General features: G+C 41.6%; 1 protein-coding gene across 5 annotated transcripts in view; it reads right to left on the bottom strand.

Annotated features, from left to right (window-relative positions):
• FAM13C (family with sequence similarity 13 member C) overlaps positions 1–24,275 on the bottom strand; it is a 113,213-nt gene that overhangs the window by 32,389 nt on the left and 56,549 nt on the right. For all 5 annotated transcript variants that reach the window (XM_050803047.1, XM_050803046.1, XM_050803043.1 and 2 more), the window contains 2 exons: positions 23,529–23,592; positions 4,432–4,516 (listed from right to left, as the gene is read on the bottom strand). In XM_050803047.1, the coding sequence (XP_050659004.1) occupies positions 4,432–4,516; positions 23,529–23,592 (149 nt within the window). The remainder of the gene's footprint in view (positions 1–4,431; positions 4,517–23,528; positions 23,593–24,275) is intronic.

Here is a 24,275-nt window from a genome sequence, read left to right as displayed (position 1 = left end):
ACTGAAATATCAAGTTTTATGGATAACCAGATGTTCCTAGTAGGATACCTGAAATGCTTTCCTATTCTAGAAATCTATTTCTAAATTTCACCTGCAGCAGGAACATATTTCATGTCACCCCTGGATTGGCACCATGTTCTATAAAGTATTACTGAACCTCCTTGCACTTCAGAATCACCAAGGGAGTTTTTCAAATGTGGGGATTCTTAGGTGTCATCTTTATATTTTAATTTTTCATTTTAAGGTAGGGATCTCAGACAGCTGTAAGTTTAATATGCATTTCCAATTAATTGAAAACTCTGGTCAAGTAGACAGTGTCTGGAAATATGAGCGAAAAGGTCAGGTTCTGGTTGACTCTGACCTACATCAACTTCAACTTTGGAAGAGACCTATAGATTATGCACAATTCTGCATGAGAATAATTATAGACTCTAAATAGACATACTACATTAGTGTCTTACCCAAATTGAAAGTTCAATTTGAAGATCAAGATTTTAGAAAAATATAATAAAGTACTGCTATGGAATTATTATTTTTAGTAACAGGTGTGCAGTTATCTCTGGTGACAGTTTTTGCTAAAACTCCAAACCATCAATCATCCTTGGTCAGACAGAACAAAGGTTACTATGCTGAGTCATGTGACCATCAATCACATCCTTGGTCAGACAGAACAAAGGTTACTATGCTGAGTCATGTGCAACATGAACAGTCCTTCTCCACACTCTAAAATCACAAGCAGTGAAAAAGACAAACCTCATTCCATTTTCCATTCAACCACATCAGAATGGGTGCTTACTAATTCCATGCTGGAAATATTTGCTTCAGCTGTAAGAAGATATTGATAGAGTTAGAGGTATTTTGAGCCTACTGTGTGGGTTTCTGCCTTAGTCAGTCCTGGCTGCTATAACAAATTACCATAGACTGAGTGGCTTATTAACAACAGAAACTTATCTCTCACAGTTCTGGAGGCTGGAAGTTCAAGATCAGGTGCCAGCCTGGTCAACTTCTGACAAGGGTTCTCTTCCAGCTTTCAGAGGGCTGACTTCTTAGAGTCTCACATGGAGGAAAGAGGGCAAGCTAGCTTTCTGGACTCTTATAAGGGCACTAATCCCATGGCCTAATCACCTGCCCAAGGTCCCACCTCCAAACTTCAACATATATTTTAATAAGTTGCTGGGGAAACACAAAGATTCCGTCTATAACAGCTTCTGTCTCACAGGTTGTGGTTTGCAACCTACAAATAGGGTGACCAACTGTCTTGGAATACCTGTGAGTGAAGATTTCTTAGCACGTGGGATATTTAGTGCTAAAAATAGGACAATCCTATGCAAACCAAGCCAGTTGGTTACCCTTTTTACGACCCCAAGCTCCCTTGCAGCCGATTTCCTCTCCATCATTTTTCCCTAAGGGCCTTCTATTGCTCAAATCTGTCTATATCCCCATCCCACTCACTCCCAACCTGTGGACTTTCTCCTCCTGAAATAAGTAAGCAGACGGAGCCAACTGGCCACAGACCCTGAGTTATAAGTCTCGTGTGATCTGTGAGCCTTTCCCATTGGCAAAATTGAGGTAGAGCAGAGTCAGACAGAACTTGACATTCTCTCCCAATTCAAGACATGGTCCACTTGAATAGTGTGGTTCTATTACTCAGGGGGATTTATGAAACACACAGATTCCAGGACTTTCATCCTAGACTGTCTGGAGAGGATGCCAGAGAATCTCCATGTTGGAAAAACTTCCTGGTAATTATGATCCAGAAGAAGGTTCTGGAACAGTATCTAGAATACAGTGTCCCCAGGGGTACCATGAAATATCTTCTTGCTGCATATGCAGTTTACAACTGGATGTATAGGACAGGGGGACCTGTCAAGTCTCTTACTAGGTGGAACTGATCTTGGCAACCCATAAACCCAAGTTAAAGTCCATCAAGTCTATAGTGAATTTGAAACCTACTAGGTCACATGAATTTATACTTATGAATGTTTGCTATTTATGGTTAAGTGGTAGCATATTATATCCAGTTATTCTTGTGAAAATCACTTGTTCATATCACATGTTCAAATCCATGTTCAAAATCACAGATTTTGTCCATGTTATTGACATTGAAAATTACTAATTGAATTTTTACAACAATTATGATTTGAATATTTATATACATGTAAGGCTCAGAGAGAATGCTAGATGTTAAGAAAGAGAAGACTGTTTTTAAGTTACTATAATCTTTTATGGACTTATGGCCATCTGTGTTCCTCTTACACAACCACCCTCTCACCAGGAGTCACATGAAAAACTTAAAGTTTTAAGGTGTCCAAAGATCACTCTAGAAATCCATCCCTGAGTTAAGAACCATGGATCTGAGCATAAATTTCTTCCCTGAGTGACTCATGGGTTAGAAAATGCATAGTCTTCCTGTAAGAGTGCATCTTAGAACCCAGTGAGACCAAACCATCCCATAATTTAAGTCACAAAGGCATCTTACAAATGGCTGTCACTTTGGCAATATCCCTGCCAAATGAAGAGACTCCTTCGGTCCCTGGAAACATCAGTTTTCTAAATGTCTCTACAGTCTAGTTTTCTAGACTCTCTAGGGAGGGCTCTGAGACATTTCAGATTCATCTACATTTCGGAAAATCCAGCGTGCAACCCACAAGCCTCCTCTCTAAAGAGACTTCTGCACATCTCTGCCATTTGATATTTAACATGGAATGTATTGCTAATTCCTCTGTGTGAGCAATCCCTACATAAACCCTGTATTTATTTTCATTTTATAACAAGTAGTAATAAGCTTGTGCAAAATCTTGCCCATGCCAATGAGAAAATCCAAAACTATTCTTAACTGTTGGAAAGACACATAAAAGTCATGATGAAAAGAAAAAATATATCCACATCCAACATGCAACAAATATTTTACTGAACACTTTGTCAGAAACTTGCATAGTTAATCCAAATCACCAAATAACTCAACGGTTACCTTGTACTTGGTTTGAGACTTCTTTATGTGTTTTGTATTAAATATGTTGTTTGTTTGCAGGGAGTGGAATATGGTGTTGAGGGAAGAAAAGGGATGTTGTCTAAATAATCTGACTTAAATCGCTAATTGGCCTGATGTTGGCTCCTGTTCAATTTTATTTGCCACTCATCCAAACGCAATGGCCAACAGAGCAGGAGAGCTCACTGGGCAACAAAGACAGCCAACTGGCCACATGCATCCATAGGGAAACAACATACCACTCACCAGCAATGCTCTGCTAGGCTTCAGTATCTTACGATGAATAGTAGTACTTCACAGGTCAGTTTAAGGATTTAATATAATACACAAAAAGTGTTTAGAACAGTGCCAGGATCATAGAATGTTTTAAATAATCATAGTAGCTACTACTAGTAGCTATTATATGCTACCATTATTAGTACACATTCCAACACCAGACAGTATTGATTGGCCTGCTTAGACTATGTGGGTCTGTTTTCTTTCTTTTTTTTTTTTTTTCTTTAAAAAATTTTTAAATTGTTTATTTATTTTTAATTTGTTTGGGCATATAGTAGGTGTATATATTTATGGGGTCTGCTTTCAACAGGAGTATCTAAAATGTACTATTGCTAATGGTACTGAAACAGATTACCTTTTGTAAATCTTTGCCTTCAACTCCTAGAGATTAAGGACCTCTCATGAAGAAAGCTCCCTTAGCCTATTTCTACCATTCATCTGGAAACTAGTCTGCAAACTTGTTAGAAAACATAAGCTATGCTCTCACTTACATAAATTAGTGTTTCTTTCCTCTCCAAATATTCCTGGCAACATTAATTTGCCTCTGTTGGCTAGCCAATCTACCATCCCCGGAATTAAAGCCAGAGACTAACAGAAAATCAAGACTCAATTTGGGACTTTTTGACAAGGAAATTAATGAAAAAAAAAAAATGGAAACCAAACAAGACAATACAGAATCAGAATGAGCTATCAGTGGAGCACTCACCCCCACTTTCCCCGCATGCATGGATCATCTTACAAGCAGTTAACAGGAAAGGAAGTAGCAGTATGGAAACTTTCCCATCCACAACACATCAAAAAGAAGAATTTCAAGACAGCACAGGTTATCTAGGTCCAGCAATATAAAATAAGCATAGCACTCATGTGTCCCAGGAGACCAAATGGGAAAATGAAGACTAGAAGTTGCGATGGGTACTTTCACCTTACACAAATGACACCCATTTGTGTGTGACTCTTGGTCCTATCTAGACAGTTCTATGTTATAGCAAATCCCAGTCCTTCCTGCTCCCCCTCAGCTCCTCCTGGGCAACTCAGAAGCACCTCTTGGGCTTTCATGTTGCCCTAGGCACTGTTTTCCCTCAGGGGCTCAGGCTGAGTGTGAACCAGCAAGAGACTGAACTACCTTGAGAGTACAATTTGGGACAACCCCGAGCCCTGTATCTTACCTGCAGAATCTGTCCCATCGGCAAGCACACTCTGGGTCGATGCTGGCACTGGGTCCTTGACTCCATGCACCTGAGCAGCTTCATCCTGGTTTGTTAAAAATGCAGAGCACAGATCAGATTCGAGGGCTTCGAGCTTCAGCAAGGAATTCTGCCAGCAAAAGCAGAACATGAGGCCAGCTAAGTAGATGCCTAACACACAACAGCGTGTCCGCAGCTCCCGCAAGCACCTTCCTCCGCTGCCTGGCAGGAAGAGGGTGGTGGCAACAGCTGCTTCAGGGAAAGAACTGGTTGTGCCAGAATCATCCACGTATCATTCCACATGCAGGCTCAGTTTCTGCCTCATTTAAGTCCTAACGTATATGGATTATCTGTGACACATGGGACTGGTGATTTCATCAGCAAGAGACGCTGCATCTGGAGAACCAATCTGAGAAGATATCTGCTTCCCGGGTGCTTGAGGTTTTACGCTTTGCAAGTGTTTCATTCATTGTGCTGACATCAGGAAGCAGAAGACATTAAGTCCCTCCCTGGCTACCATTCATAAAAGCCATCATCCCTCCAAAGCAAAGACAGCAGCAAACCGCAGTGCACAAAGAGTTACTGCTGCAGAGGCTGCCGGGCATCTGGGAGGGGCTTTGAGGCTCCCTAATCCACATCTGTATGCAGGGGGGGGGGTGTGTGTGTGTGTGTGTGTGTGTGTGTGTGTGTCTGTGTGTGTGTGTGTGTGTCTGTGTGTGTCTTCCAAAGTTACTTCTCTCACATGAGAACAGGGTGAGAAAAGGGTGGAGGGAGATGACCTTGGTCATTTAGCATAACCCAGCCACTGAGGAAGAAGCAATTCATCTTTCATAGCCCTCAGCATAACCTCCCACCCACTCTCTTCATTTCTCATTTAAAATTTCTCCCATGATTCTTAATAAGAACAAAGTCATACAGATTGACGCATGCATCCTGCCATGATGCAGATGCCAGCAAATTAATTCCCCTGACCAGGTGAAAGTGAGTCAGCCTGAGTCCCTGGCCGGGCTCTCTCCCTCTCCACAAGAATGTTCTACAGGTCTCAGCTGCTCTCCTACCCTCCCAGCTCCAGCAGGGGTGGGCACTGGGAGCAGAGTCACTGGTCCTTTCCCTGCTAGGACCCTCCAATACACACAGGCACACACACACTTACTCATACCCTACCCTCTACATATCCTTTTCCCCACACAGTGTCACACCCAGTCCACAGCCCCACCCCTGCCATATACACATCCTCACCCCCTACTCCACACACACATGTATGTACACCCTCCACCCCTAGTGCTCACCTCCATCCTACACGCACTCTTATACCTACCCCTCACCTCCTCCACACAGATGCTCATACCAAACCCCCATACTCTCATCCCTACTCCCCACACCTACAAACACCCCACCTTCCACACACACACACCCTTACCCCATACATACCTCATACCCTCACATCCACCCCCCAAAACCTCCCAGTCTACTTCACACATAACCCATGCACACCCACCCCACACACACCCACATCCAACTCCCATGCCTTCACACACTATTCCACACACACACACCCCTGCTCCATATGTAACTTCACACCTTTCCTCACATAAACATCTTCCCAACATCTCTCACACCCTAACTCCTCCCTTCCATGCAAGACCGAGTCCCACGCACAACCCTTGATCCATTCTGCTGATGTATGAACCTACAGTAGTGTTTTACAAGCTGCCCACCAAGGGATGTCTAAAATCTGTTGTCTCTTCACCATTGTGAAAGCAGCAAGTGCCTAGGTGGGCTCAGGATCACACCTCTGCCATGCCCGGAGATGGGATGGGACCTGGCACAAAGCTCCTAAGAGCTCAGGGGCTGCTGCCTGGGAGCCCATGTGAAGCACCTGTGTGGGGCTGAGCCTTTTTTTTTTTTTTGGCTTCCTCCTCCATTCTGGGATGTTTTCCCAGCAGCTGAGTGTGGAAGTAAGAACTGAGGTTGTTGACAGGAGCTGCAGAAGGAGCAGGGACACCAAGTTTCTGGGAGGATTTAGTATTTAGTAAACAAGCAGCTGGGAGGCAAACAGAAAGATTCCAGGCAAGTTTCCTACTGGAGGACACTGCAAATCAGTGACCTCTGAAAAAGAGCAAAACTACCCTGAAGATTAACAAATAATGCCATGGGAACGTAAAACAGTGCAGCCGCTATGCAAAACAGAATGATGGGCTCCCAAAATGTTAAAAATAGAATTACCATATAATCCAGCAATTTCATTGCTGCACATCTAGCCAAAACAATTGGAAGCAGGGACTTGAATAGATATTCATATACCCATACTCATGGCTGCATTACTCACAATGACCAAGAGGTATGTTTTGGATAAAATAGTGTCTCTACAAAATTTATATGTTGAAGCCCTTACCCCCAATGATACTGTATTTGGAGACAACCCCTTTAAAGAGGCAATTAGGGTTAGATGAGGAAGTGATATCAGGGAGACAGACAGAAAGCCATGTGAAGATGCAACGAGAAGGCAGCTGTCTGCAAGACAAGGAGAGAGGCTCAGGAGAAATCGATCCCGCTGGCACGTTGATCTGGGACTTTCAGTCTCCAGAACTGTGAAAAAATACATTTATGTTGTTTAAGCTTCCAAGTCTGTGGTATTTGTTAGGGAAGACCTAACAGACTAACACAAGGTGGATGCAGCCTAAGTGTCCATGAGCGGGTGAATGGATAAACCAAAGGTGGTTATGCACATACAATGGAACATTGTTCAACACTCAAAAGGAAGGACTTCTGACACAGGCTACATGCCACAACATGTATAAACTTTGAGGACATTATGCTAAGTGAAATAAGCCAGTCACAAAAGGATAAATACTGTATACTTCCACTTGCATAAGATATTTAGAGTAGTAAAAATCATCGAAGCTGGGAGCAGTGGCCTAAGCCTGTAAATCCCAGCACTTTGGGAGGCTGAGGTAGGCGGATCACTTGAGGCCAGGAGGTTGAGACCAGGCTGGCCAACGTGGAAACCTCGTCTATACTAAAAATATAAACATTAGCTGGGCATGGTGGCACACGCCTGTAATTTCAGCTGCTCAGGACACTGAGGCACGAGAATCGCTTGAACCCAGGAGGTGGGGGTTGCAGTCAGCCGAGATTGCACCACTGCACTTCAGCCTGGGCAACAGAGCAAGACTCCATCTCAAACATATATATATATATATATATATATATATATATATATATATATATATATATATATATATATGAAAGAAAAAAAAGTTCTGGAGATGGATGGTAGTGATGGTTGCCCAACAGTGTGACTGTACTTAACGCCACTGAACTACACACTTAAAAATGGTTAAATGGTGGCCAGGCACAGTGGCTCATGCCTGTAATCCCAGCACTTTGGGAGGCCGAGGCGGTGGATCGCCTGAGGTCAGGATTTTGAGACCAGCCTGATCAACATGGTGAAATCCTGTCTCTATGAAAAAATAACAAAATTAACTGGGTGTGGTGGCATGCACCTGTAATCTCAGCTACTCAGGAGGCTGAGACAGGAGAATTGCTTGAACCCAGAAGGCGGAAGATGCAGTGAGCCAAGATCGCACCATTGCACTCCAGTCTGGGCGACAGTGTGAGACTCCATCTCAAAAAAAAAAAAAAAAAGGTCGGGCGTGGTGGCTCTCACACCTGTAATCCCAGCACTTTGGGAGGCAGAGGCAGGAGGATCACTTGAGGTCAGGAGTTCGAGACCAGCCTGACCAATATGGTGAAATTCTGTCTCTACTAAAAATACAAAAATTAGCCGGGCATGGTGGGGGCACCTGTAGTCCCAGCTACTCGGGAGTCTGAGACAGGACTATTGCTTGAACCCAGGAGGCAGAGGTTGCAGTGAGCCGAGATCATGCCGCTGCACTCCAGCCTGGGCAAAGAGTGAGACTCTGTCTCAAAAAAAAAAAAAAAAAAAAGTTAAATGATAAATTTTAGGTTAGATGTATTTTAACAATTTTTAAAAATGAATGAAAGGAAAGTATAAAGAAAGACTGGTATTCTTTCTTTCTTTCACTTTATCTTTCATTCTTTTTTTTTAATTGTAGAACCAGCTGCCTGTCTCAAATTTATAAGTGCTCTTGTATATTCTGCAAAGCAGAAGAGGGCATAGGCTTCAGGTTCCCACAGAATGAGAGGGAATGTCAGCTTTGCTACATACCATGTGTCTGACTTTGGCCAAGCATCCTAGTTATTCTGGGCCTTAATGTCCTCTCTAAAAAAGGGGCAGTGGTAACAGCAACAATGGTACCTGCTCTAAGGGATGCTCTCAGAATTACACAAGGGAAATCATGGAAAGCTGGAAAGCACTTTGCAGAGTACCAGCATGTGGCAAACACTCAAGGACCGGATTCTGTGTTTAGTATGACTATCTCCAAACCCCAAAGGCTGCTGGACAGAGCTCTAGCCATGTGGCAAGGCTGTACTCCACACTGACACTGAGGCCTTGACTCATCACTTTACCCCCCAGGGTCTTATTTCTGCACCTGCCTAGCAAGGTCCTTAGGCTACATGACTTCTAAGTCCCTTTACAACTTGAAAGGAGAGAAAAGCAAACAGGCACATGGACTGGAGATGGATGCACAGAATCTGGCATGGAGTGGGTGCTTAGACACTGTGTTTGGAACGGAACCAAATGTCCAGACAACACAAATAGGTTTCAAAGAATTTCACTGCACAGGAGTTCACATTCAGAGATCCCTGGTCTCCCATAGGAAGAGAGGTATAATGCCATGACCCAGTTATGGCTAGAAGTATCCACTGGTGGCTGGGCACAGTGACTAACCCCTGTAATCTCAGTACTTTGGGAGGCCAAGGTGGGTGGATCATTTGAGGTCAGGAGTTCAAGACCAACCTAGCCAACATGGTGAAACCATGTCTCTACTAAAAATATAAAACCTTAGCCAGGCATGGTGGCCAACTCCTGTAATCCCAGCTACTTGGGTGGCTGTAGGACGAGAATTGCTTGAACCCAGGAGGTGGAGGGTGCAGTGAGCCAAGATCATGCCATTGCAATCCAGACTGGGCAACAGGGGGAAAAAAAAGCAGCAGCATCCATCGGTTGCTCTCGTCCATCTTCCTCTTTCACTTTCTCCCTCACTGTACTCACACTAAGCAAGACTCTTGAGTGTCAAAGGAGATCTAGTTGTACAGCTGGTTTATTCCTTCTTTAGCTATAAGATAGGACTAAGCGTAGGATAATGGGGAAGAAATTAAGTGGCAAATGGAAGAGGAGACAAAAGATGAAGGTCTGGAGAAACAAGCAGATCTCCAAGTAGAAGGGAAAACGAACTGTTATAAATGGAGGACAAGAAGGCAAAGTGGAAGAAACTCTGCAGACCAGCTGTCCTCAGTAATATTCCTTCCCACCCTTCACTGACCCGAGAACAGTCTGCCTTTTGGCACCATGGGCCACTCGTATCTCTTCCTGAACAGAGGGTGGGGACTTGGACACACTGTGTGGGATGGGTCCATGAAGAGATAGTTGTTCTGAGGATCAAGGAACCCAGGACAAGGGGGCAGGGAGATTTGTCTATGAGTAATCTACATTAGCAGTCCCAACCTTTTTAGCACCAGGGACTGGTTTTGCAGAAGACAATTTTTCCATGGACTTGGGAACAGGGATTGTTTTGGGATGAAACTGTTCCACCTCAGATCATGAGGTATTAGATCCTCATAAGGAGTGTGCAACATAGATTCCTCGCATGCACAGTTCACAATAGGGTGCATACTCCTGAGAATCTAATGCCACCGCTGATCTGACAGGAGGTGAACTCAGGAGATAAAGCTCGCTATCCACTGCTCATCTTCTCTGGCTGTGCGGCCCAGTTCCTAACAGGCTACAGGCCGGTACTGGCCCGTGGCTCCGGGGTTGGAGACCCCTGATCTACACCACTGTCACATACATGTCCTTCCAGTGGATGGGTGATCTGTCCTACCACGTCTGTGCCCTGCAGAGCCACCCCAAGAAGGCTTCAGGACAGCTTGCAGTGCACGTACAGAGTTTGTGTCCACCTTGCAGGGATGATGCCACATATCCAGCTCCACATGGAAAGCCAGGCAGCTTTCCATGCAAGAGCTGCACTAGGCTCTGCAGTATTAGGCTATTAGCAGCCCCTTCCTTGTGGGGCTTCCAGTCTAGTGGGGAGATCACTAATAAGCAAGTAAACAAATCAATCATGATAGTTATTATTGTCATAGGGCTATGGAGGAAAGAAACAGCAAGCCCAGGGAGTGAGTGACTAACCACCCATTTCACTTCTATCATGCCTGACTTAGTAACCTTTAATGCAGGAACATGCTTTTCCCTCTACAGAAAGATGCAGGACCCTCCATTCCGGGTCCTAATAGACCCCTACAGTCCTAGTGCCACCTCAACCCAGCCATCTCTGATAGGACTTCCACTCCCCTGGCTCCCCAAGCCCATCACTCAGGGCCAGCCTGCTAGTACTTTTCCTGGTTTATATCCAAAGTCTCCTCATACGAATGTCTAGAATCTGCAAGAAAGTTGAGTAAGGGCTAACAGGCCCGGTAAAGAACAATGACCACCTCTGCTGCTCCAACTATCCTATCTGGTTAAGAAAGAAGCCAGAGAGAAGTCTGTGAAACGTAGGTGTGGTTTTCTTTAAAAAGCTAATTTTTTCCGTTTACATAATGGAGAATATGCTACTTGTTTTAGAAAATACTCTACTCATTTTCTCTCCTCTACAATTACTCAGGTCCCACTTTAGTTGGGTTGAAATAGAGAACACCCACACAGGCTGGATGGCTAAATACTATTTTAGGGTGCCTTTGTCTGCAATTCACCAGTCCCAGAGCAGGCACCACTTACATTTAGTTCATATGAAAGGGTTTAGTCCTCCTCCCCATTCTTTTATCTATCCAAGAATTGCATATAGATTCCCTATGATGATATGAAGCAAATCAAGTTGGAAATCTGCTCAAAAATGGGGACATGACTGGGTCTCCAAATATCTCCATTCTTACTTACCACTCTTCTTCACTGAATTTCAATGTTTCTTGAATATATGCCCACCCACATATATACAACACCCTTCCTTTCCATCTGCTGATTCACCTGCTCTCTGCCCCCTCCTCCCCAGACACTACTCAGCTCTGGTTGTTTCACAGCCAAAATCCCATCAAATTATTGAGCCAGTTCTGATTATCTTATCTCAGCAGGGGGCCCCTAGTGTCTCTTTTAGCGTCTTGTTTATTTCCTTCACAAGGCACGCCACAATTTGTAATTTTGTGTATTGTTTATTGGCTATTTTCAGCTCCATAAGAACTAGCACTGTGCCTCCATTGTTTACTGCTGCATCTTAGCACAATGTGTAGAAAAGAGCCAATCAATAAAAAGACTGCCATTGTATCTGAGTTTTGTTTTTCTGGGTCCTTTAGCCAGTGTTTGCAGGCGGGGGCTGGGGTCTCTGAGTATCCAATATTGAGCCCTCCTACCACCCTGGTTTAGAAACCTTAAAGTGCTTAAAAATCGCAGGGGAGTTTACAAAAGACGTGTGCTCCCAGGACATGCCCGTTCTAGAGATTCTGGTTCAGTAGGTCCGAGGCAGGGTCTTTCAACACAGGAAGTCCAAGGTCCCTATTCCCTGGGGCCTTGACACACTATAAATGTCTCAGTTGCCCACTTAGTTCTACTTGCCCCAGGGCCAAAAGCTTTTCTCTGAGTCCTAGCCCTCTGACTACCTCATTGCCTTTTTATCTTTCGGTTGGTTCCCTTGAGAGCTGCTCCCACCCCCACCAGGAGGTATAAAGTGTGAAGTGCTCAGAAGCAAGAAGGTGTTGCTTCCTGAACTTCTTGATGATCTTGCCAACAAAGTGGGACTTCTCCCAATGTCGACCATGACAAGAAAAAGCCAAATTTATCCCTCCCCTAAAGTAAAGACATTGGACTTTTGGCGAATCCCTCTGGGGACAGCGTCACTCGTGTCTGAGCATGGTTTGCAGCACAGCACACCTCAGCTTAGCCCAGCCCAGCTTCCCTTTGTTCAGGAGCTCAGCCCTCACTCCCCGGCACCTCCCAAAGGAGAAATGCAATGTAGGAGAACAAGCTATTCACCTTAAGGAGCCTTCTGTTGACAAGAAGATCCAGGTCTTATTCGGCTCCTATCAGCAATTCTTTATAAACAAGGACAACCTAGCCACAATACACGATAATAAAACCCACATTTCCTTTAAGCTAAATGACTTCAACCTGGAAAGGGGGAATCCTATACTTGATTTCACCTGATTCTGATATCCTTGTTATATTCACTTTATTCAGTGAATAATAAGAACAAGATGTTTGGGAGAGAATGATACCATTTTATAAACTCCCACTTTAAAGCAGAACTCTGAGCTTTTCTAGATAGTAAGACTGATTTTTCTGAAAATACAATGTGTCTCACTTACAACTCATGGAATGAACTTCTATAGTTTCTCAATGGAGTTACTAGTACTTTAACTATCCAAAAGCACAGGTCTTAAGATGGATAAGCCCCTAACTAGTCATTTTTCCCAGAACATTAATTAAATCCCAAGGGCTGAAGTCCAAAGCTAGTCTGGGTTGTAGCCCATATGGTTGCTTCTTTGTGGCTTTGTTTCCATTTATTTTAGCCCTGAAAAATATTCGCCTTCAAAACTAAACTTAGTAAGATGAGAGCACAGGAGATGGCCCACTGGGCCCTTAATCTGGCTCATTCTGTGTCACAGGGCAAACCACCAAATGATGCTGGCTCATGGGCCCTCTACTTTTTCTGATGACACTACCTTAACTCCTTCAATTTCTAAAATTCAATGAATATTAGAAATCAGTAAGTGTTCACTGAAAATCATAAAATCACATGCCATATGAAATAACATATATCTATGCCTTTAAAGATGGCAGGTCACATTGGAAAGCATGGCCATTTCCTCAAATACTAATTTTTAAGTTATATATTTTTAAATTTCGAATTGACACATAGTAATTATACATATTTATAGGGCACACGGTGAGTTTTGATACATACATAGTGATCAAATCACAATAATGAGATTATTCACCACCTCAAATATTCACCATTTGCTTGTGTTGGGAACATTCACAATCTTCTCTCCTAGTTATTTGAAAACCCGTTGTAAATTATTGTTGATGAGAGTCACACTACAGAGCTGTAGAATACTAGAACTGATTCCTTTTATCTAGCTATGATTTTATATCCTTTAACCAATCCCTCCCTATCTCTCTCTCCCCTTTACCCGTCCCAGCATCTAGTAACCACTATTCTACTCTCTACTTCTATGAGATAAATTTTTTTTTTTTTTTGAGATGGAGTCTTGCTCTGTCACCCAGGCTGGAGTGCAGTGGCACGATCTTGGCTCACTGCAAGCTCCACCTCCCGGGTTCACACCATTCTCCTGCCTCAGCCTCCCAAGTAGCTGGGACTACAGGCACCCACCACCATGTCCGGCTAACTTTTTTTTGTATTTTTAGATGAGGTTTCACCATGTTAGCCAGGATGGTCTCGATCTCCTGACCTCGTGATCCACCTGCCTCGGCCTCCCAAGGTGCTGGGATTACAGGCGTGAGCCACCTCGCCCAGCCAAGATCAACTTTTTTAGCATTCACACAGGAGCGAGAACATGCAGTGTTTATCTTTCTGTGACTGGCTTATTTCATTTAACATAATTTTCTCCAGGATCACCCATGTTGCTGTGAATGACAGTATTTCATTCTTTTTTCTGACTGGAAAATATTCCATTGTATATAAGTACCATATTTTCTTTATCCATTTGTCTGTTGATGGACACTTAGGTTTTCAAATCTAATATTTTGTAAGAAAATAAAAAAATTCAGCTCTTGTCTCTCTATAAACTTGAGTTTTATAATCTTCAGAAGGCCAAAAATGTCCTAAAAAAGACAACAGGTGACAAGGCTAGGAAGGCCAGATGTCTGGACTTGATGTGTGTCCCTATAAACCTCTGGGAAGTGAGGACAACAAAGTACATTCTTATACTGCAGCTCTTGCACCTCATCCCTGTACCAGACCCAAAGCTGGATACACATTTGCTTCTCAATAAATCCTGCTGAAAGAAAGAATTATCCTTAGAAGAAAATGTCTCAAAGGACACAGTTCTCAGGAAAAATTTGGTCTTCAAATCAGCAGAAATATTTTCTAAAAGTTAGCAGGGGTAGGTGGAGCAGAATATATTTATGAAAGCTGTCAACTTTATATTTCACCAAGTGAGAGCATGTGAGAAAGAAAACAAACAAATCTCCTCCCCATCATTTCTTCACAAAATGAAAATTTTAAGAACAATTTCTAAGTGAAAGGTTGTTCATAGACTTTATTAAAAAAAAAACTCACTATATTCATTTATCTTATATTTATACTTTCGCCAAAAAGCAGTAAAAACTATAGCACAGGCTGGCCCCTGGGAGCCACTGAACTGGGTACAGTTCCTTCCAGCCTTCCATGAGAGAGTAGGAAATTAGTAGTATGAAGAGAAATACCTGAAAGAGTGAGCAACAAGAAAAAGGATCAAGATGTCATGCCAGAGAAAACAGGAGGAGCCAATGGGGCAAAGCTGCAGGGGAGTGGGGGAAATGGGTAGGCTGCCAGGCAAAAGGCAGCACAGGTGGGTCAACTAGGCAAGTCCTGCCTCAATGCCTCTACTCAGTCCAACACCGCTGATGCTTCTCCGAGGCAGTTCCCAGACAAGGAAAAATAGAGGCAGCTGCTGACATGGCTTCCACTTTTTCTGCCAACACCACACTAAGGATTCCCCTGAGGGTGAGGCCCACAGATCTGGTTTCCCTGGAGACAAGAAGACAGGCTGGATAGTTGCATCTGAACAATGGGGCAGAATAAACCAGACCGGGAAGTAGTTCAGAGCTTTTTTGTCATGCAGTTCATTCAACTGGGAATGAGAGCTAGTGTTCACACCATGACCATGTTGGCTACAGGATGTGCTCATTGACACTGATAACAAAAGTTGTCTAAAATTAAATGAATCATAGGATACTGTTCCAGCTGAGGAACAAACCTTAGTAGGGGAGACAGGTGACTCTACCTCAACTCAAAAAACCATACCAGAAAAACGCCAAGTGGCATCCTGCAGGGGTCCAGCAGAGAGGAAAATTACTTTGGAGATCATGCTTCCAGAGACCAACATTATGCAGCCCAGCATCTAATTACTCATCTTCTGAGAATCGCACTCCTAGATCCTAAGTGGGAAATATGGCCCAAGTCTAACAAATCAGCTTATTCCAAACGCCATCATCACAGGGACTGATTCAGAAATGGGCACATGCCCCAAGCCAGATAAATGACACTCAAATAAGGGACTTTTTAGAACTAGGAAGGACAGACTGTTATTTTACTATGTGGTAGGCAGAATCCTAAACGTAGCCATCAAGATTCCTATACCCTGATAACATAATCAAACACTAATCTAGGTACTTCTATGAAGAGATTTGCAAATGTAATTAAAGCTTTAACTCAGCTGACCAAAGATACAGATTACTTGGCTGAGCCTGGACCAATCAGGGGAGGCCTTTAAAATGCACAGCATTTCTTCCAGTTGGTAGCAAAAGACAACATCAGAGAAATTCAAAGCACAAGGATCTGCCATGCTGTTGTTGACTCCAAGATAAAGGGTGAGGAGGGGGAGTGTGACAGCCTCTAGAAGCTGAGAGCTGCCCTCAGGTGACACCCAGCAAGGAAGCAGGACACATAGTTGCACAACTACAAGGAACTAAATTCAGGCAACAATCTGCAGAAGCTGGGACGGAGGCTCTTCTCCAGATCCTCCAGATAAGAAACTACCCCAGCCAGTGCCTAGATTTCAATTTCATGAAACCCTAAATAGAAAACCCAGTTGAGTCCACCCACATTTCTGACCTGCATAACTGTGAGCTAATAAATACATGTTTGAAGCCACTAAGTTCTTGGTAATTTGTCACCCATTAATAGAAAACTAATATACACTGGAATTAGTGACTAAATAATTTGTCCCTAGAGAGGGGCTGACCTAAATAAAGACGAAGCCAATATAGAAAAAGAAGAAGCGAGAGATAGGAATAGATGGCATCTCCATGATGAGTTTTCATCCCTGGACCTAGCCATGCATAGAGCTTATCCTGATCCTAAGTTTTCAGACATATATCAATAACATCCTGTTCTTATTAAAACCAAGTTGAATTGACTTTCAGTCACACGGTAAGAATCCCAGATACTTTGTAAAACATCCTCAATCAATCCTGAATTAAGGCCTAACCCTACAGACTGGGTTTGCATTTGAATACAAAAATACAGCTGCCTATTTTTACAGAAATAATACCATTCAGTCAGCTCAAGAATGTGAAAGGCCTAAGAAGCCTCTTTCTTGACTATTTTCACAAAATTAACACAATTTTGAGGAAGAAACACATCCTGAACAAAACAATACATACCATCTTGAGGCCTGATATGGCTTGATGCCAAAATACCTATAAGATAAACTGTGGATGCTGATAAAAACACAATCTAGTCTTTCACATGGAGATACACAAAGACATAAACACATGCATACTGACTCAAAGAGGGATACTGCATGCGTGTAAATTGTCCTACTTTTAACAAAATTAACATATTAAAGCATTCTTCATAGATATCTTTGACACTGAGGCTAAAGTTTAGTTATTATGACCAACATAATTGAACAGATAAGAGTTAACAGTAGTATATGAAGAAAAATTAATTTTTCATATTGATTTCAGGTAAATAAATCATCTCTTTCATACCAAGCTAAATAAAAATAGGTATCTCTTTTGTAAAATAAGACTGCAATTACAGATTCAAGGTTAAACTTCTTAATATTGATACTAGGTCATTATTGAACATCTGTTGCTTGCTGTTAATTTATTACATTTGTTTCTTATAAGATAGCCTCTTCCTCTAGATTCTAATGGTATTCCTAAGGAATTTGTCCTCTTATGGTAGAACCACAGTCAGAATATAGCATAGCACAAGTCTGAATCCATGCCCATTGTGAGCATCTTCTCTTCCTCTGGTTCCTCAGTAACCAGTGAAGGTGACGATGACAAACACAAATCTGGAAATCTCCTGACTATTTTTGATAAAGTCAATACTAAATTTCAAAGCAGTAACAGAGGCAGAACACACCTTTAGAATGCCCTGTAGGGTCAATTAACAGCAAAAATATTTCTACCTTATTCTATAAACACAAAGAGCACTTATAACAAATTCTTCAGAATAAGTTACAGTAATAATCTTTCCATTAAAGAGATGCTATTATCCTCTCACTCTAACCCATTTATGCCTAGTGTTCCATTGTTGGAACGCTCAGCATGTGGGAGTTATTTATATCCTACTGCTCAAGGTCATCGCCAAGGTCTGATTGCAAAAATTCAAAACATTGCAACCTTGGCCATAAATGGGCTAAGCACTCATAAAGGGAGCACAGTGCAGTATCAGAGAACTTGTGCTTGCCTTTTTCAGATGCTTTAGGTTCTACTAGTTACCAGGTGAAATGGCTTAGCCAGTGTGACGGTGTTAACATTCCTCATGAAGTAACAACATGACTGAAATTTCTCCACCTTGAAAAATCATTTTTCTTTCCTACTCTCTACCTCACAGAGTTAGAAATGGGGAAGTAAGGTGGGAAGAATAGATTATCATCTCCTTTTGACCCTCACTGTTGAGTCTACCAATTTCTTCTCCCCTACAAAAGACAACACCATCCTTTCCCATTCCATGACCTGTATATTACAGGATTCAGCAACTTCCATCTGGGTTGGTTTCTTACTCTCCATCAGTGGTCCCTGACATACTCAGTTACTTCAATGTCCAGGCTGACAATCATGCTAATGTCTGGCTTCATAATTCCTCAACCTCCTCAATTCCAGTGTTCCTTCCACTTCACTATGGCTGGCCACCTCAGCAAGTTGCCATAAATTTCAGAATCTCAAACCTTCTAAACATAGTCCCCATCCCCTCTATCTCGTTCACTCCCTGCAACTGAACTTATTCTGTCCTCCTAATTCTATTAAGGTTTTACATTTTTCTATGTTCCTACAATGAGGCATCCCACTTAGACTCCTTACCATGTGAGAAACATATATGGGAAAGACAGACAGCTGTCTCTATGGTTTGATTCTGGGGACAAAAAAAAAAAAGTCAGTATACCCACCTAGAAGTATTCCTCCCACTGATGCCTTAAGTCTTAGCTACCTTGAAATCCTCACCATTGGAGGTATAGAGTTTATTGGTGTGCAAAAGACTGATGCAACATTTATCCATTTTCACATTTCAGGATTTAGCATCTGCTTCTTTGTGCTCAACACATCTCTCTTGGGTAAACCCATTAACCCATGACAAGATTGTTTTATTTTTTTCAGATTTATAAGCTGCCTTCTTAGGCCTGGAGAGGATAAACGATAGTGATGGTCAATGTCAGCACAAGACAGTTTCATGGTCAATAAGCCTCAAAGACAAGGGAAATATGGAATCCATGTAAGGTCACTAAAGCTTCTCCTTCAAGGTCAATTGGCTTGTGGCTGACCTTACCTATATGGCCTTGAAATTCCAGGTAAGAAGTAAAATGAAAACAAACTCACATTCACTCAACTGACATTGTTTTATCCAAAAGGTAAATGCAGAATACCTTCAAAGTATCTATCAGATAAGAAAATAAAGTGTTTTTCCTGAGCACAGAGGCCATCAGTTTTTGAGGTGACCATTTCCTTCTGTATGATATGACATAGGAGTTGGGTTGGGTGAGTATAATAAAGGAGAAAAGAAGGCCCATGGTGACCCAGAGCTTCAGCCTGCTCCAGCCATACCACTCCAGATCCCCAGTTGATCACAATTCTTCACTTACGATAATGTGGCCTCTCTCTTGTGTGAGACTGATAAATAACTGTGCTAAGCACATATATCACTTCCATTGCACTACTTACTATTCACTCCCCAATAAGGCTTCAGATGGTGGGTTGGCCAGGAGGAGGCCTTAATCATGAGTCACTTAGTTTGCCTTATTCAATCCCTGATGGGAAGCTATGGCTACATTCTGAAAGCACTGGGAAAATGGAAAAGGGGTAGAATCAATGAATGTTAAAATTGAAAGGCCTCACTTTCAATATATGATCTCACTTATAAGTGGAATCTAAAATAGTCAAACTTTTGGTAGAGTAAAATAGGGTTACCAGAGACTGGTGGGGAGGAGGTGGACAGGGAAAGAGGAGACATTAGTGAATGGGCATAAAGTTTCAGTTAGACAGGATAAATCAGTTTCGGTGTTTTATTGCACCACACAGTGACTATAGTTAATAACAATATATTGTATATTAGCTGAAATAGAGGATCTTAAATGTTCTCATCACAAAGAACTGATACATATTCAAAGTGTTGAATATGCAAATTCACCTGATTTGTTCATTCCACAATGTACACATTTATCAAAACATCACGTTGTATCCCATAAATATATACAAATGTACAATTATTATTTGTCATTTAAAAATCTAATTAAACTTAAAAAAAATCTGAAAGGACACCTAGACTTAGCCCAGTTCAAAACTTCCTACAGAGTTAGAAGTGGGGAAGCAAGGTGGGAAGCATAGATTATCATCCCCTTTTCACCCTCACTGTTGAGTCTACCAATTTTTTCTTGGTAGTTTTAGTTTACAAATGAAAACTAAAAGAAGTTGATGTGGTGCTATTTCATATATAGTCTGAGAGTTGGAAACAGTAGTTTGAGGAACCAATATGGCTTTTTTTTTTCCAGGGAAGGAGAGATTCATTAGTTTTCTTTATAAATATATTATTTTTCTTAACTGGAACTGAATCAAGGAATGTGATCTACAAACATACAGAGAGTAAAACAACATTTTTCTTCATTTTATCTTTCAATTACCTTTCTGATCTATTGAATGCTTATGAATTACACGGACTGGCAGACTGACTAAGACCAAGGATTAAGGTGGATGAGATACTGACAGATCTCAAGTCTACAATATTTTCCTGTCAGGATTCAAAAGATCCTAACCCTCAAAATCTGATGTCTTATAGAGATAGAGTCATACAGCTCAGGTGAATGTCAGTAGGGAGATTTAATCAGTTTTTTTTTCTGGAAAAAACTCCTATATCCTAGTCCCAGAGATATCAAAAACTGTGAAATAAAAAATGCAATTCCTATCAAGAGACTCAAAGTCAAAAACTGGGAGCTCCAGGCTGGCAGAAGAAATATGAGACTGGCAGGTGTCAAATCTATACTCATGCCAAGTGGAAACAAGAAGTTAGTGAGCTCTCCAGCCCACTAGGAAACTATGAGAAACACACACAGAGACAACATACGCGGATACGCTACACCATGTACCACCGTGCCAGGCAGAGAAGACCTCGGGTCAAGTGCCAGCTCTGGAATCAAGCTGAGCCCCATCTGTCAGTCACAGAGCAAGTGGACAAAGAAGTAGTAGAAGTGAAATACCAGATGTGAAATTTGAGGAATATATAAGGTACATATGTAGCATCCTGTAATTATTACTTAGGTACAACATATGGAAACATCTGGAAAAAATTTGTGGACTATGATTCTCATGAGGCTCAAGAAACTCTTTTTTGGTTTTAGACTTGCAAGTTGGTATGGAACAGAGTGCAGTTACGGAACTGGTAGGTTCTTTATAAGGATGTGTGGGCAGGTGGTGAATAAATAAAATAAAGGAACAAAAACCAATGAAGAGAGCTAACATAACAAAAAGTTCTACCTTACATGTTTATTTAGAGATGGGAGGCATACTCCCGTAAAAAGTCAGCTGTACAGAGACCAGAAAACAGCTCATAGTAATAAAAATACATACGATAGATAACAACAGCTCTTAATAGTCAACAACCAGAAACAAGTATACAATAAGTTACAGCAAAGCAAATGAAAACTACGACTATATACCAAACATGAATGACCCTCATGAACGTAACATGGAGCAAATAAAGCCAAACACAAAAGAGTGTATCCATGAATAAAACACTAAAAAATACTAGTTATCTTCATAGGAGAGTAGTGACTGGAAGGAATTACAGAGAGGCATCTGGGATGCTGGTAATATTTTGTTTCTTGATTTATGTGCTGATTGCATACTTTGTAAGAATTCATTCAGCTGTATACCTATGACCTGTGTACTTTTCTGTATTTTCTATCCCTATTATTTTCTATCCCTATTAAAAATATTATAGCAATGTTTCCCATTTGTGTTCCATAGGGACTCTGTCGCCTAAAGAAATGTGATTAGGTGGTTCTTCTGTAAAAGAGTTTGGTGTTCAATAAGTTGAGAAATGCTGGGAATGACATAGGACATTTCAATCCATGAGTGGGAACACATCCACCGTCCTTGATGGCCTCTGACCCATTCATACTGCACCTCCTTCAAGTTTCCCCAAGGCTTTTTTCTGGTCTCCCAAATTTTGGCCACAACAGAAACTGCGTGAAAGAATGTGGGTCAATCTATATAGTTCACCCCCTGATGGAAGAAAACCACTGTCAGCACATACTGTATTCAACCAGTCTGAATCAGCAGCGTCACCTCTGTATGGAAGCGTGCACATTTAAAATATGGCGCTGCCTGCTGTTTTAGATGGACCTCTCCATCCAGCGCTCTTACGCCCAGGCAATCAGCGCAGTAAGCTGGCACATACTTCATGTCATTTGCAAATACAATGTAGTGAAGGAATATGGAAAAGCAGATTTTCAAATATAGCTTTTCACAACTGCGATTTGGGAATGCTCAAGTGATCTCAGCATCCTTATGGGTTTGCAGCTCAAGAAACAGTTTCTCCCAAATACTCGAAAGTTGTCATGAGTTGACTCTTACAATCACCTAATTTTTCTAGTCACTTATGTCAAAACAAACCTTTGCTCCTTTACAGCTAGCATTTTGCTTGTTCACGGTGGGGTGGACAGCTGCATTCACTGATTCAGGCTCTTGCCTCTTTTCTCTTAAACTCTTTTTCACTCATTACCATGAGGAAGATTAGAATTTGGAGCCTGTCTGTATGCATGCACACAAAAATAACAGTTCTGTGTCCTTATCTTTAGGACATTTTTTACCACTTTAGCTATTTAACTTGGCTTAACCAAGCAGCTGGTTTACTTTTAGCTATTTATTTATACCAAGTTCTAACCAAAAGAAAGAAAAGAAAAAGAAAATCACCTAAATTTAGTGAAGTACCCTTTTTGTGGAGTGGGAAAGGAAGAGGAGGGAGCAATGCATCTTCAAAACGTCAAATAAACAATTTGCCTAAAGCCCATCATTTCTCTTTTTGGCATCTGGTCATCAGGTCTTTTCATTCTCTTTGCTATGACCCTAATCAGACATACTAAATACCACCCACTACTACTTAATTTACAATGAAGACAAGAGGAGCCAGACAGAGTATTCCAAACCAATGTCTTAAGCAAAGGCATTCATAATAATAGACATCATAATTACGTTACATTAATTTCATACAGGAGAATTCAATTACATATTCCAAAGAAAATCCAGAACAAGCTAATTAACATCATGATGTCCAGTTTGGTGGGAAATCATTTGGATTGGAAAATATGGCTTCATGTCTCAAAGTCTACTAAGACAATCACATTGCAAACACCAAACTATATCATTCTCAGTGGATAAACAGTAAGCATGATTATGTTTGAAATTGCAGAAGCCGTTAGGAAAAACAGAGATGTAGACAAAATAAAATTAAGAGAAAATTTTATAAATGTTAACTGTCACAGCCATGGTTATATAATCCTGAAGAAAAGCTGAAAAGAGTGTAACAAAATGACTGCTGGACTTCGGTTAGGGCTAAGACATCATGAGCTGCCTCACAAACAATATTTTAAATATGTTTGCTCCAGAAGAAGGAAAAACATTACCAATTGAACAAAGAACTATAAGTATTACAAGTTCACTTAAAAGCAAAAATACTAAGTTTTCATCAGAACAGATTCCTAGTACTGTGAAAAAGAATGGTAAAACTCATGATTGGCTAATTAATGTTCTTATAACCAGTAATGATTGCACCTACCTCATTTAAGTCCTGCCGAGTTTCAAAAGCATCCTTTGGCCAAATGACAGTCCTCTGGTCTATTCTATAAAATACAAAGAAAAATTATTTCCATTTAAAAGAGACTTTTCAATGATGTACATGTGAAGCTGGTGGCTACAAATCTGGCTGTACCCCTGATAAAAAACCCTTGGTGGTGTCCCACTGCCTGTAGAATAAAATACAGACTCCTTACAATGGCCTATAGCATATTACAGCACTTGAACCCTGACAACCTTCCTGGCCCCCTCTCCTACCACTCTCACCCTTGTTCACCATACTGCAACCACCCTGGCCTTCTCTCTGTTCCTTGAAAATGTAGGGCTTGCTCCCTGTTCAAACCTTCACACTTACTGTGCCTGAGCCCAGACTGCTCTCCCCTGGGATCTGCATACAATTCACTTTTATCACCATGTATGCATCAGCTCAGCTCACATGGCACCTCCCCTAGGAGGCCTCCCTAACTAGACATGCCCTCACCCTCACTCTCTAGCATACTGTCCTATACATTTTCTTCTTAGCACTTCCTCCTATTTAAATTATTCACTTATTTGCATGTTCACAGTAAAGTGTGAGCTCCAAGGATGTATTGATTATGTTTATTTTCTATACTGCTAAAATCTCACCTATTAAAAATTCAGTAATTCTTTTTGATTGAATGAATGTGATCTGATACCGTTGCAGAAAGATACCATTTGTCTACTGAAGACAGCTTATGGAAATTTCATC

This window comes from Macaca thibetana, chromosome 9, assembly GCF_024542745.1.
Source record: "Macaca thibetana thibetana isolate TM-01 chromosome 9, ASM2454274v1, whole genome shotgun sequence".
Lineage (NCBI taxonomy): Eukaryota > Metazoa > Chordata > Mammalia > Primates > Cercopithecidae > Macaca > Macaca thibetana.
This window is presented reverse-complemented; position numbering and strand designations above follow the sequence as displayed.